Below are 12835 nucleotides of genomic sequence, written 5' to 3'. Positions count from 1 at the left end.
TCATTCTCTCCATCACTCCTTCAGCCTTTAAATCATATGTGACTTTATTCTTTGTTTCATGAATCTTGTCTCCTCAATATGACTGCAAGCTTTTTAAGGGCAAGCAGCATAACTTATGCCTGTTTTATACACCTCTCACCCACACCCAAAAGGGAGCACAATGTTCCCCACAAAAGCTATGTTACCTACTAAAATATTAGAGTTTACCATAATATGAAGAGCAGTGCTAGCCTAGAATAAGAGATAGATTTTGATGTAAAATAGTCTTAAGATAATGCTGGCCAATAAATCTTGAAGCTTGAACAAATACTCACTTTTAAATGTCTACGAGTATAAGCAAAGGGATAATCATGGTGGAAGTTCTACTTTCCTCTTCAGAACTGCAAAGCCATCTCTAAATGGAAGATGGTAGAAACTGCTCCAAAATCCAAATTAATACATCAAAATTCAGTGATAATATTAAAAGATGTCTGCACCTTTGCTAATGATAAAGAATTTCACAGTGGTTGTATAGACAACAGGGCAAATAAACAACTTTCAAGACCTATGACTTGATCCTATCTATCATTTCACAAGTGTCACTACCACAGTTAGATATGAGCTTTTCACAGAGACACGTGTACCCCATAAGAAGCAATTTCAAGAAGTGCTTAACTAAAGTGGTTTTATATGCACAAATGGACCTAAAGGCCTTACTTATAAATATCCCATCAGATAAGGTATCTTCCAATTCTCCGTCTCTCTAGAAAACACATTTCCTCAGAAATAGCAGGTTCAACTGTCAGAATTAATGTTCTTCTTTAATGCCTTGGTCCTTCCACCTTTAAAGGCAGGTGAACAAGGGCAAAGTTCCTACCTGACAAAGATGTCTCCTTATATTATTATCAGCAAATTCATTAGAAAGCTCTAAAGAACAGAGGATAAGAATGACAACTTAAAAGGAAAGCTAGAAAATCAAGTTCTTTTCAAATAGAGGTAGTTGGTATTAAGTAAACTAATAGACGATAACGGCCAGGTTAAATACTGAGATTCTACGAGTCTGAAACTCTTTTAAATGGTTATTTCTGACTCTAATGCTTTTAATCTAGTTTATACATAATTTTTAATGTATTTGGAAAAACAAATACCTCAAAGCCTAAATAAATACATAAACCTCAAAGCTCTCTTGTAAATAGGCTTTGTGCATCTCTAATACATGTTTGCAAGATTAATTTTTAAAAGATCCCCAAAGTTCCTATGAAAATATAGTTGCTTTAGGTAGAGCCTCTATTGCGTCCCTTTAAAAATAAGCTAAACGTAAAAAAATGCTAAGAGGTCTCATTTTTTTTTACCACAATGAAAATAAATTTGCTAAAAGTAGCACATATCTAAATTAAAGAGAAACTGATTAACTGAAAATGACTGATACTCCAGTTATCAGTGAGAAGGTAATTTCCAAATCTGATTGGACCATAATAACTCCTATTAAGGAACACTGGTGACAAGGTACAGAGAGATGAGTATACTCGGCAGAATGCATTTCTCTGACTGTATTCTACAATCAGAAATTACAGCTGGGTCTATCCTTTAGTATTATCTGTTCCATAATCTTGTTATGTAGAATAACTGTGAGAAAGCTATATAAAGGAAAGTTCATACATCTAAGTAGAGGTGATAGGCCTAAAAATAAGATACATCTGAATATCTGAGGATTTATAACTATGTTCATATACAAGTCAAAAAAATAATGAAAGAAAGGATAATGACCAGAGAGTGGCTACATTTATCCATCTGGGGTATACTTAAGCTACTTGTCCCAAAGCTCCCAAACTTACCGAGAGGTGTCATTCTGAGGACACAATAGGAATGATTTTCAACATGACCTCTCAGAAATAGGACACCCATATGCGAGTCCTCTTACATTATTAAATTTCACGCTGTGCATCTGTTTCTGATAGGAGTATTTTTTAAACAAGACTGCCATGGCCACTGGTTCTAAAAGAGGGACATCTAGGTCTGTATAATGTAAAATATGCCTCTTGGAGCACTCCTGCTCCAGATCATACACTGTCTCCTTTTTTTGCCCTGAGTCCCCTCACTTGACTACAATCATATTTTTCTCTCTCCCTGATTCCCACGTGCTCTCTAATCCTGCCCTGTGTGACTCTTTCTCCACAGAGCCAATGCTTTCAGTATAAAAGGGTAGATTTCTGGAAAACAACTTGCCAAACAGGGCAACAGTTAGAGGAGTTTGTGGAGTGAAATACACCACAAACTACATATCACCTCATTAGTTTCAGACATAGAAGCAGTATCATTCCCAATGTTCTTATGAGGGTTTTTTGAACTGACAAGAGTGTGGGGTAGACGGATCCATGAACAAAAAATTTCAACCACTGACTGCCAGGCACCTACTCTTAACATCAAAGAGCTATTATATGAAATCAAGTACCTGGCCAAGCGAGGGGCAAGTTTTTTGTTTATAATGCGAAAGAAGCACAGTGACTGAGGGTTTGTTTTAATTACGGGGAACTTCATGAAGAGCAGTACTTCATGAAGAGCAGAACTTCATGAAGAGCAGCTCTCTTCACTGAGAGCAGTACTCTAACATGGAAAAAAGGCCAGAAGACTTTATGACATTCTTCTCTAGTGAATAAATCACCAACACCATCTTCCACTTACCATATAAAAAAGGTGTAAAAAAAGCACCCATCATCTAAACACTTACCTCACAGTTGTTCAAAATCAGCATACAAAGGGTATTTGTGTTATTACAATGAGGTATGTATTGAGGTCCAAGTTTTCCCAGCTATCTAACTTATTTGTACCCCCAAACACCTATAGTCAACCACGTAGCTGTTAGGCTACATAAGCAATAATAATCACAAAGAAGCACAATGATATGGCTGGCACATGAGCATTTCTTTGAGGCAGACACAGTGCTGTGGCAACTCTAGGCCAGCAGCACCAAAACCAGTTTTTCATAGATTCCATTCTGTAAGAAGGACTCGAAGATCCACTAATGTCTGAAGCAAAGCAGAGAATCTGGTGTTACCACCTTGCAGCAATCCGAGATCTCAGTATAAGGTATGTTACTAGAACTGTGTGTCATAGGCTTACAAAACGTATATGGAATGGCAAGGCAAGCTATATAGGCTATTAAGTCAATCTCACTACTTTCCATTACTAGAGAGCTGGTCAGCATCTTCTGGCAGGATATTGCATAATAGAGTCAACTGTGCTCTCCCAGCACTGCATGTGGCTTTGGGTCACAGTGTGGATTATCTGTAAAACGAAACAGATAGGGGAAAGGCAAGAATCATCAAGAATATCACAGACCTTATTTAAATAACTAATATTAGTAGGCCTGGACTCAACCGAATTTTTCACATTTGCCCATCCACTGAAGATTGAAAAGATCATAAAGCAATATGACTGATCCTATCTACGATAACATCCATCCTTCATTGTCAAGCAAAGCTTCAAAACAGTTTGATTCTTTACTTTTGATGCTTGAGGACAGGGAACCTACAATCTAGTACCAGACAGTACTTTCAATCCTTCAGAAATTTCCTTTAATCCAAGGTCTGAAACTGCAAGTTCCTGAGATGATCCTGCACTAGGCTCCATTTCGCTGAAAGGTTATGCTATGATATATACAAAAGAAAACATAAGAATCACGGATTGCTTTACAAATTGATAAGCCTGAAGACTGAGAAAATATATAAACCTACATTAGGGAAACCCAACATTCTGTCAGGTATCTTTACTAGCAATACAGACCTTAAAACTATCACTGATCTCTACCCATCTGAGCAGTTCAAAGTCACAATTGAGGAAGGGGGCAAGATACTGGAGAGATCCCAAGAGTCCAACTAAATTGCAGCAATAGCTCTGCTGCTGCTCTGTAGTTCTGCTAATTAAGAAATGACACTTGATAACTTCCAACACTTGAAATACACTATTAAAAAACCTGCTTTCACCTGACCAGCTTTTTGTTTCTTCCCACTCCTCCACCCTGTCCTCCATGTTTTTTAGTGGCACCACCATCCTACTGGTTCCTCAAGCTTATAAACTCTGAATTATGTTCAAAGCCTCTACCTTTCACCTTCCTGAGCAATAGGAATTCGATAGATTTTTTTTTTCCTGCAAAGCCTCTTTACTCACACGCAATCACCTAATTTCCGGTCCTCATCCAAAAGCTATCTCAGCTATCTTTATACTTGATCCAGATTCTATAAACCAACATGTCTTCTCCTTTCTTTCAAATTACATACAGTTGGGAATAGGTAAAGCGGGAGAGGGGTAGTTTCTTTCACTTGTGATCAAATTTCATAGCCATTCCAACAGAGCTGTTGAACAAACTTTTTCTGAGCACAAGAATAGCTAGGCATAGAGCCAAGAAGAGTCAATGATGGAAGCAAAAAACAGGTGAGCTGCAATCTTTCCACTCCTACGTGAAACCCGGCCCTGGAGTTTGAGTCCCTACATATGCTGATAACTTCCACTTCTTGATTTTGCAATGTTCCTATATTCACAAACTCTGCCCTGGGGGCGGCTTACCCACTTTTTCAATGCCAGTTTTCCTACTGCCCTCCTTCCAATCCATCTTACATTCTAGAGGACTCTTCTGCAAATACTGTTTTCTTCGTAATACAAGAAACAAAAATCAGAGCCAAAATCTCTTATCCAGCCTTCCCAAAGGGTTCTCAAGACAAATGGCTATTTTAATTTCTTTGAAGTTTTATGATCTTAGAGACCAGAGCAATGGGAGTGGTATGGAGAATGCTGAGAGTGCAATTTGCTGAATAAAGACAGCTGCTGGGAATCCCCAAATACTGTGGCAAGGGGTGTGGTGGTGACAGCAACTGGTTTGAGAACAACCACATAAGACTTCAAGATCTACTGGTATACAGACTCTTCACCAATAATCTCTGTACCTTTACATTTAAAAACTTGGCTTAAACATTATCCTCTCCCCAAAGCCTTCTTCCAGACCACTCCTTTATTCTATATCATTGCCATGCTTATGTACAATATTTTTCATGTACCTAACTCATCTACAATCCTGTATATACTGCTTTGTAAGCATTTTAAGTGACTTTGATATTTCTATCATATCTTGAGCAAGGCTGTAAACTCTGTGAGCATAGAACTAGTTCTTCTAGTTCTTTGGTTTCCAACCACGGAACTCAGCATAATGTATATGCTATAAATAAATAAATACATAAATAAATAAATAAATAACAGGTTTTTTTTCCACCAGTGACATATAATTTCCACTTAGCCATTCAACACTAACATTTTTTAAGGTTGAGCAAGTTTGAAAGTATGATACATTAAGAGCTGTCAAAAATACACCCACATTTGATAGAAAAGATACTACTTAGAGTTGGACCCAACATAAAATAAGCTCCACCCAACCAACTATACTATTACACCATACTTCTTCCTTTGGGCTCTTTTTACTATATAAGCTTGTGGCTCATTTTTGCTCTGAGCAGCACTGTAACTACAGAAGCTCAACTCTAAATAAGTTTACTGTTGGGAATCTACTCTTCCCACCTACACAACCACTGACTTCCCACACTGTCTCCAGTGTCCTCTGAGCAACTGCCCAATGATCATGTGGAAAGATAGCTTACACACTAATGGTCCATTCTTGGCAGCCCCTGGCTTTTACTGCTGGTCCTCACTTACTTAGCTTAATTGATTCAGAACAGTATCAAAAAAAGACATTATTACACAAGTTCAAAAAAAAAGACTATTTGAGAAAACTTAAATGTAAAAACTCTGGTCATTGTGGTGCTTTAAAACAGGCAAGCATGTGTGACAATGAGAGAACAGAATAATGCCTACTGAAATAGGGAACTCTGACTAATCTCATTGCACAAGTTTTAGTGTTTCACACATGTACATTTTCAAAAAGTGAAATGGTCTATAAATTGGAAGCACAACTGACTTCAAAATTATAATCCACTGCAGTAGTAAGTTATAGTGTTTTAACACAAATAGAATTTCAAAAAGTGTACAGTTTTTAAAACATCAACAATGTGAATGCTAGTGTGTGTTTCTGAGAAACAATCATGCATGGGCTAACAGCGTTTTTCACTTTCTTAGTAGTGGTCTTTCTTCCCATTGGTATGAGAGATTGCAGCAGAAATTCCTTCTTCGTTGCTTCCCCCTAGTTCGGACCTGAACACAGCACAAACACAATTTATAAGCAAAAAAAAATTGAGATAGATTATCATTCCCTTTGGCCATATGGGGGGAGAAGGTAAAATAAGCATCAAGTTTTTCTTTTTAATTAAATATATATTGCCCTACATACACCTTTATGCACGGATATAAAAATAATTTTGTAATCTGTATTTCCACATTCTTCCATTCCAGTCACTGACAGTTTTTACAGCATACCTGACAACTGGGGGGCATGCCTGCTTTCTTTTCAATCAGGAAGACAGGACACCAGACTGCCTTCCACTGGAAATCAACACTGTTGAAAAACAACTCACACAGTACCTTAAAAATTTGCCAACAGTTTTTCAATATTTTAAGGAAAAAAACTAAACATCATGGCGATTATACTAGCATGGATAAGGAAATCTGTAATGGTGTAGTAGCACCATCTGTAATACAGATACACCTTCCAGCTATTCTGATCACTCTTTACCAAAAAAGACCTAATAGAAATATAATAGCTTGTTTAAAATGCTGATTTAATATCACTTTGACTTGAGCTGCATTATCAAATTATCTTTTTGAACTTACATGCGATAGGATTGTTACTGTTCTGGATAAAAAAAAGTATCTGCCTCACCTCCCTAACACAACCCAATTCCTCCCAAGCATGCTGAAAAACAGTGTACTGTTCAAACACTTTATCAGTCTCTTAAAATCTGCATGTTCAGGAGTGGCTTTTTTAAAAGTACATTTTATTTATTGCAATGGAAAACTACATTTATTGATGTTTAATAGTAAAGTATCTTTTATGTGTCTACACAAAATGTAGCATTGCATTAACTTCAAAGATAGTAAGAAGATTAAAATTAAAAGTTCATGGGATATGACATGCAAAACAGCATTCAAAATATAAGATTGAACAAACCCAGTGCCTGAGCCGATCCTTTTATAGTTCTTTGTTGTAAGGGAAAATCTTAAAATGTAATCCAGCAAGTATAAGTGTAAAAAAAAAGCTTTTAAAATCTTATCACAACATATTATTTAGAAAGCTAATCATCAAAGCATTTTTTTAGGGGAACAGAAGGGGGCTTTATTTATTAAAATCAATACAACTCACTTTAAGATATCATATTTGTGTTTTTAACTCCTAAAATGTGCTCCTCACATTTAACAATTTCTGAAAAAAGACCTAAAATCACACCACAGGTTTACAAGAGTCACTCTCGCCCCCGACCCCAAAACATCCCAAGACCTTGGACTCTTGTTGTGATCAAGGCAGCATTCAATCTCCCTGGTGCTAAATTAGAAAGAACATGATAAAGCATACTGACATGGAAGCAGGAAGTTTTATCCTGGAAACTGGCAGGGAACACTGCCATTCCCTGACAGAGGCTAAAGGACTTATTCAGGTCCTCACTAGTCTCTAACCCAGTGGGTCTCAACGTGTGGTCCTCAGAAGTGTAGCCGCAGCATCACCAGGGAACTTGTTACAAATGCAAATTCACTGCCCCCCCCCCCAGACCAGCTGAATCAGAAACTCTGGGAATAAGGCCCAGCAATTTGTGCTTTAACAAGCACTACAGGAAATTAGGATGTAGTACTCTTAAAATTCAGAACCACGCCTCCTCAAACTTCAGTGTGCATAAGAATCACCTGGGGAGCTTGTTATAAAGCAGATCTAATTCAGCAGGTCTGAGGTGGGGCCTGAGAGCCGCCATTTCGAACACATTCCCATGTGATGTCTTCTGCAGACCACACTGCAAGTGTTTCCCAAACCAGTTGTTTAACAAAATTACCCAGGGTGCTCATAAAATTCGGGTTCCCAGGCACCACCCCAGACCAAATTAATCCAGACCTCAGGAAAGAAAGGCCTAGTTGAATACAACCAGTATTCCACTTCAGCTGCACATTAAAATCACCTGGGGACCTTTTAATAATCCTGATGCCCAGGCCCATCAAAGTCCAGTTAAATCAGAATTTCTGGGATTGGGACCCAGGCATCCATATTTTCAATAATTCCCCCAGTGATTCAAAGTGCAGCCAAGGTTGAGAACAACTGCTCTGCAGTCTAACTGGCTCAAACCTGGCACAGTAGATACTTTCATACTAGTAGTAGCAAAAGGTTTCCTATAACACAGCTATCTGGGTTCCCACATATAAATCTAAGAACTCTGACTTAGAATAGTAAAATGCACCTAAAGTCATGTTTTTATCATGTCTTGAAGCTTATTTCTATGGGCAAATGTGCCTGTACAGCTGAGACAAGGATTTAGTAATACATTCCTAACTCTGAACACAAATGTTACCTGTCTTCCATTAAGTTTCCAAGCCCCAGCTCCTCTGCAAGGAGGGACCGTGTTTCCCCAAAAATAAGACCTAGCTGGACCATCATCTCTAATGCATCTTTGGGAGCAAAAATTAATATAAGACCGGGTCTTATAAAATATAATATAATAATATAATACAATATAATATAATATAATACCATGTCTTATATTATAGTAAAATAAGACCGGGTCTTATATTAATTTTTGCTCCAAAAGACGCATTAGAGCTGATGGTCCAGCTAAGTCTTATATTCGGGGAAACACAATAGGTGCTCCAAGAAAGCAGCACCCATGAAGAATTTGTATCCATTCAGCTTGTTCACATATTGACATATCCCCCCACTCGACCCCCCAAAAAAACCTGAAACAGGTTATTAGAAACCTGGAAGTTTCTAATAATCTTTCAGAGTGGAAGGGTAACTGATGAATCTAGGACTTCTAAACTAATAAAAGGCAGATTTCACCAGTTACAGACATTTTGACAGAAAGGAGGGAAGGGATAAAAATGGTGTGCTTTTACACATGAGCATCTGAAACTGTTGAAAGCACATCTTCTGGTGGACAGAGATAGGACCTGAAACAGCACTGCTCATGATACGATACTAATAACTCTGAGGGGGGAAAAAAGCAGTATGTCTATTTATGTCTTCTAGCCCTCAGCACAACGCCACACTAATAAGTACACAATGCTGTTAAATATGTAAAACAGAGAAAAAATGTGTAGTGGTTACCAAGGCACTGTCAAGTAGTTAGTTATTTCAGTCCCATAATCAAACAATGCTTTTAAGAAATTTTCCTGAATTTTCTACAGTACACCTCAAAAATGATGTTAAGATAAATAAAAATAAGATGCAGTCCTTTTTCCACTTAAGTGAACTTTCATTCTCCCCTTGGTCATGTTCAATGTCTTTCCTAAATTAGTTGTTTTGTAGAATACATGACACATTCAAGGCCTGCTAAATGATAATAGTTATTATTCTTCTACCATCATTTCAACATATCCACAGTGGTCAAAGTGTGTCTTATCTTATTTGTTTAATTCCATAAAAAGGAAATCCAGTGGATGGGGTATTAGAAGAGAAACAATACCTCAATAAGTGTTCAAAGTAGCCACTGCTACATGACATTTTCAAAAGCATTTTCTATACGATCTGGTCAAGCTCACTCTCCTTTTTAAAATTCTTGTTATAGTCATTCAGTCAACCCAAACTCACTTTAAAATGTGTGAAAATAGCACCTCCTGAAAGTGTGTTCTCATATGCTTTGGAGCAATGGAGCGTGAATAGTAAAACAGCCTTTGCCAAACTCATGTAACTAAACAAGAGTGAATTTTGCAGTCTCATGACTTTGCAGAGCCAACCTATGTATGACATCCCAGGACTGGCTTTTAATACATCAGACATCCAAGAGAAGGCAGAAAAGTCACAAATAAGTGACTCACGTTAATAAATATCTCATAGATTTTTTTTTACATGGCAGCCTTTTCAAATGAATTTTACTTCTTAACAACAACCACAAAAAAAACAAATAAACACAAATTGGCTGAGGAAAGGTGTGGATTTAGGATTTAAGCTGCTAAATTAAAACCATGAAATTTATAAAGATATTTAATTTATTCGACAAAGTGTCAGTCTAGATGACCTTCCATGCATTTCTTATGAACCAATGCCCAAAGATTAACCAAGTCTGAAAGAAAATGCACAGACCATAGAAGAGCCATACAAAATTAAATACATTTAAAGTGTCAAAGCTAAAGAAAACAAACCATACAAAATTACAATTTTCAGGACACTTTATTGCAATTTCCACTTTACATATTAATTTAATATTTTTAGTCTAAGCAGAAGTGTTTATACTTATCCAGTAGTAGTATAATCCCCTAATTTCACAAAGTGAAAAGAAGCAGTTTATAAAGAACATCAATTCAGGTATTTATGATATGGGGGAAAGGGGCACTTTTCTTAGCTAGCAAAGGGGTTGATGCTTTTCAGTATAAATGTCTCTGTATTACTTATCTTATTGGTGCTAAGTACTCATAACAAAAACAATTGTGTTCTTTGTCATTCTGACATTCCTTCGGTTTTACATTCTGTCTAGCATTTAACTCAAAAAGTCAATTTACACTACGTTTACACATTAAAACACAAAACCATATGCCCCATCTCCCACACATCCAAATGGTCAGGGATCAGAATTAACCTGACTTTTAGCTGTAACAGTGCTATTTTAAACAAGTTCAACCACACACTTGAAGGGTGAAATAACTAAAAGTACAAAACCAAAGGAAACCATAAAAATTCCTACACACTGTTGAGATTAACTATTTCTGAAACCGTCAAGCCTAACACAGAGTTCTTAAAAGTGAAATCGACACAAAAGTGAATGCATGCTTAATGTACAAACTGACAGTGGCTCTATGGGGACAGCTCTCTTTGAATGAGCTATTACCCAGACGGTGGAATGAAAAAAAAAAAAGTCTCACTCCTCAAATATGAGAGAGCCAGCGTTGCGCTTCACTGGAAACACATTTTAATGGGTTTGTTCGCATACAAATAGGTAGTAAGAGAAAATGCATTATTATAAAACCTCCTCCCTTCCCAGGACACAAGGAAACCCAAACGAAAAAGATAGGTAACCTCATAAGCTCCAGAGCTAAGTAAGTTCCATCACTAGCAGAACAGAAGTTGGATAGTTGCTATTCCCACCCCCCCGCAAGGGCACAGTAACTCTTAGTGTGCAAGGCGGGAATACTGGCGGGTCTTTCACCTGGGGTAATGGAAAGTAAAGTGAGGAGAGGTCAACACCTTGAGTAATTCGGGTCTCCAAAACCCAGGAGGTGAGGAAGCGAGGTGGAGAAAGAGAAGGAAAGGGTCAAAACTCCCCGAAGTTATCGCAAAGAGAAAGCGAACCCCTTTGGGGGCCAGAGAGCCATCTCTTGCAGCAGCACCCTGCTTCAAGTGTGAGGTGCTTGCCTCGGAAGGCAGAAAGCGCGGGGTGCCCTGACTTAGGTGGAGTGGCTCCAGGGACGAAACAGCGAGAGGGGCAGGGGCAGCCGCTGGCGGGGAGGCGGACTCGTACTTTGCCTCAACTCTGAGCTCCATCCTGAGCGCGAGGGAGAGGGAGGCGGAGGGCACGATACTCACTAGGGCTCGTTGGTGAACCGGGGGGTCCGGGGCTGCTGGTATCCGTACAGGTGACAGTAGAGCACATCGAAGCAAAAGCAGCACATCTCCGCTGACACCACCATCTTCCGGGAGCCGGGCGATGAGGAGGCGGCGGACGATGAGGAGGGCGAGGAAGAGGTGGTGGCGGCGGCCGGGGTGGAAAGTAGGGTCCCCACTCCGCAGCTCGGAGGTGGCGACAGGGAAATCCCCCCGCCGCCGCCGCCGCCGCCGCAGCCCTGGGGGGGAGAGAGGGTACAGCCGCTGCCGCTACCTCCTCCGGTGAGACCTCCCAGCCCGTTAAGCCGCGTACCGGCGCCTCCTAGTCCCAGCTCGCCGGCTCGGCACTGGCCCTCTCCGCTGCAGTGGGAGGAGGAGGAGGCGCCACCACCGCCACCGGAGCCAGAGGGGGGCGAACTGGACAGTTTCTGCTTCTTCACCCCGCAGCAACCCGCCGCCATCTTGGAACACTCTCCCCCACGCAGCGCTTCCGACCCATAAGTGAGGCGAACTGGCGGCGGGGGCGAGCACGCTGCGGCCCCGGCCGCCGGGGGCGCGCCAAGGGCTCGTGGGGCGCGTGCGCGCCGCTCTCCGCCCGGCGGCCTGGCCACTTGGCGGCCCCGCGCGCACCCCTGCCTCGGCGCGCGCCCCACGTTTTCGCGGCTCTGCCCCTTGCGCCTGTCCCGCTGGCCTCACGCCTCCTCCGAGCCACAGCCTCAGGTCTGCGGCCCGCCGAGGGTAAAAGATGGGAAGCCCAGTGGAAAGGAAGGAGAATGAGAAAAGTGGAGAGTGGGAGCGGAGGGAGGAGGTGGGAACGCCCGGGGAGGAAGAAGGGAAAGGGAAACTAGTGTGTGTAGGGGGGTACGGTGAGGGGAAAGCGGGGGAGAAGAAACTCCGAAGTAACTATCCAAGTCCCAAAGCACAGCTCGATGACCGGCGCTGCCCGTAGTGTGACACTTGAGCCGAGTTACATGGAACTTGAGCCACCGGCCTCAAATACGCTGGTTTCTGAACTGCCAGAGTGTGAGCAAGCAGGTGCTTCGGCTCCACACCTGAGAACGCCCCTATTAAGTCTGTACAAAGCATCGGGGAAATGACCACAGGGCGATGGCTTTAATACCAATCTAAGCACGCACTAGGCTTTCCCCCAGATTATGGTAAAAGAGCAGTACTCTTTCCTTATAC

The 12835-nt window shown here is 40.6% G+C and overlaps 1 protein-coding gene across 2 annotated transcripts in view; it reads right to left on the bottom strand.

The window, feature by feature from the left end:
* Positions 1 to 12143, bottom strand: part of AMMECR1 (AMMECR nuclear protein 1) — a 168109-nt gene extending 155966 nt beyond the window's left edge. Inside the window, exon 1 of one of the 2 annotated variants that reach the window (XM_081043675.1) lies at positions 11633 to 12143. In XM_081043675.1, coding sequence (XP_080899801.1) covers positions 11633 to 12111 — 479 coding nt within the window. In that variant the 5' untranslated portion in view covers positions 12112 to 12143. The remainder of the gene's footprint in view (positions 1 to 11632) is intronic. The other variant, XM_081043676.1, reaches the window with a different exon arrangement.
* Between the last annotated feature and the right edge of the window lie 692 nt (positions 12144 to 12835).

Source organism: Rhinolophus hipposideros (assembly GCF_964194185.1).
Source record: "Rhinolophus hipposideros genome assembly, chromosome: X".
NCBI classification, from domain to species: Eukaryota; Metazoa; Chordata; class Mammalia; order Chiroptera; family Rhinolophidae; genus Rhinolophus; species Rhinolophus hipposideros.
Note: the sequence above shows the minus strand (reverse complement) of the source record. Positions and strands in the feature narration are given on the sequence as shown.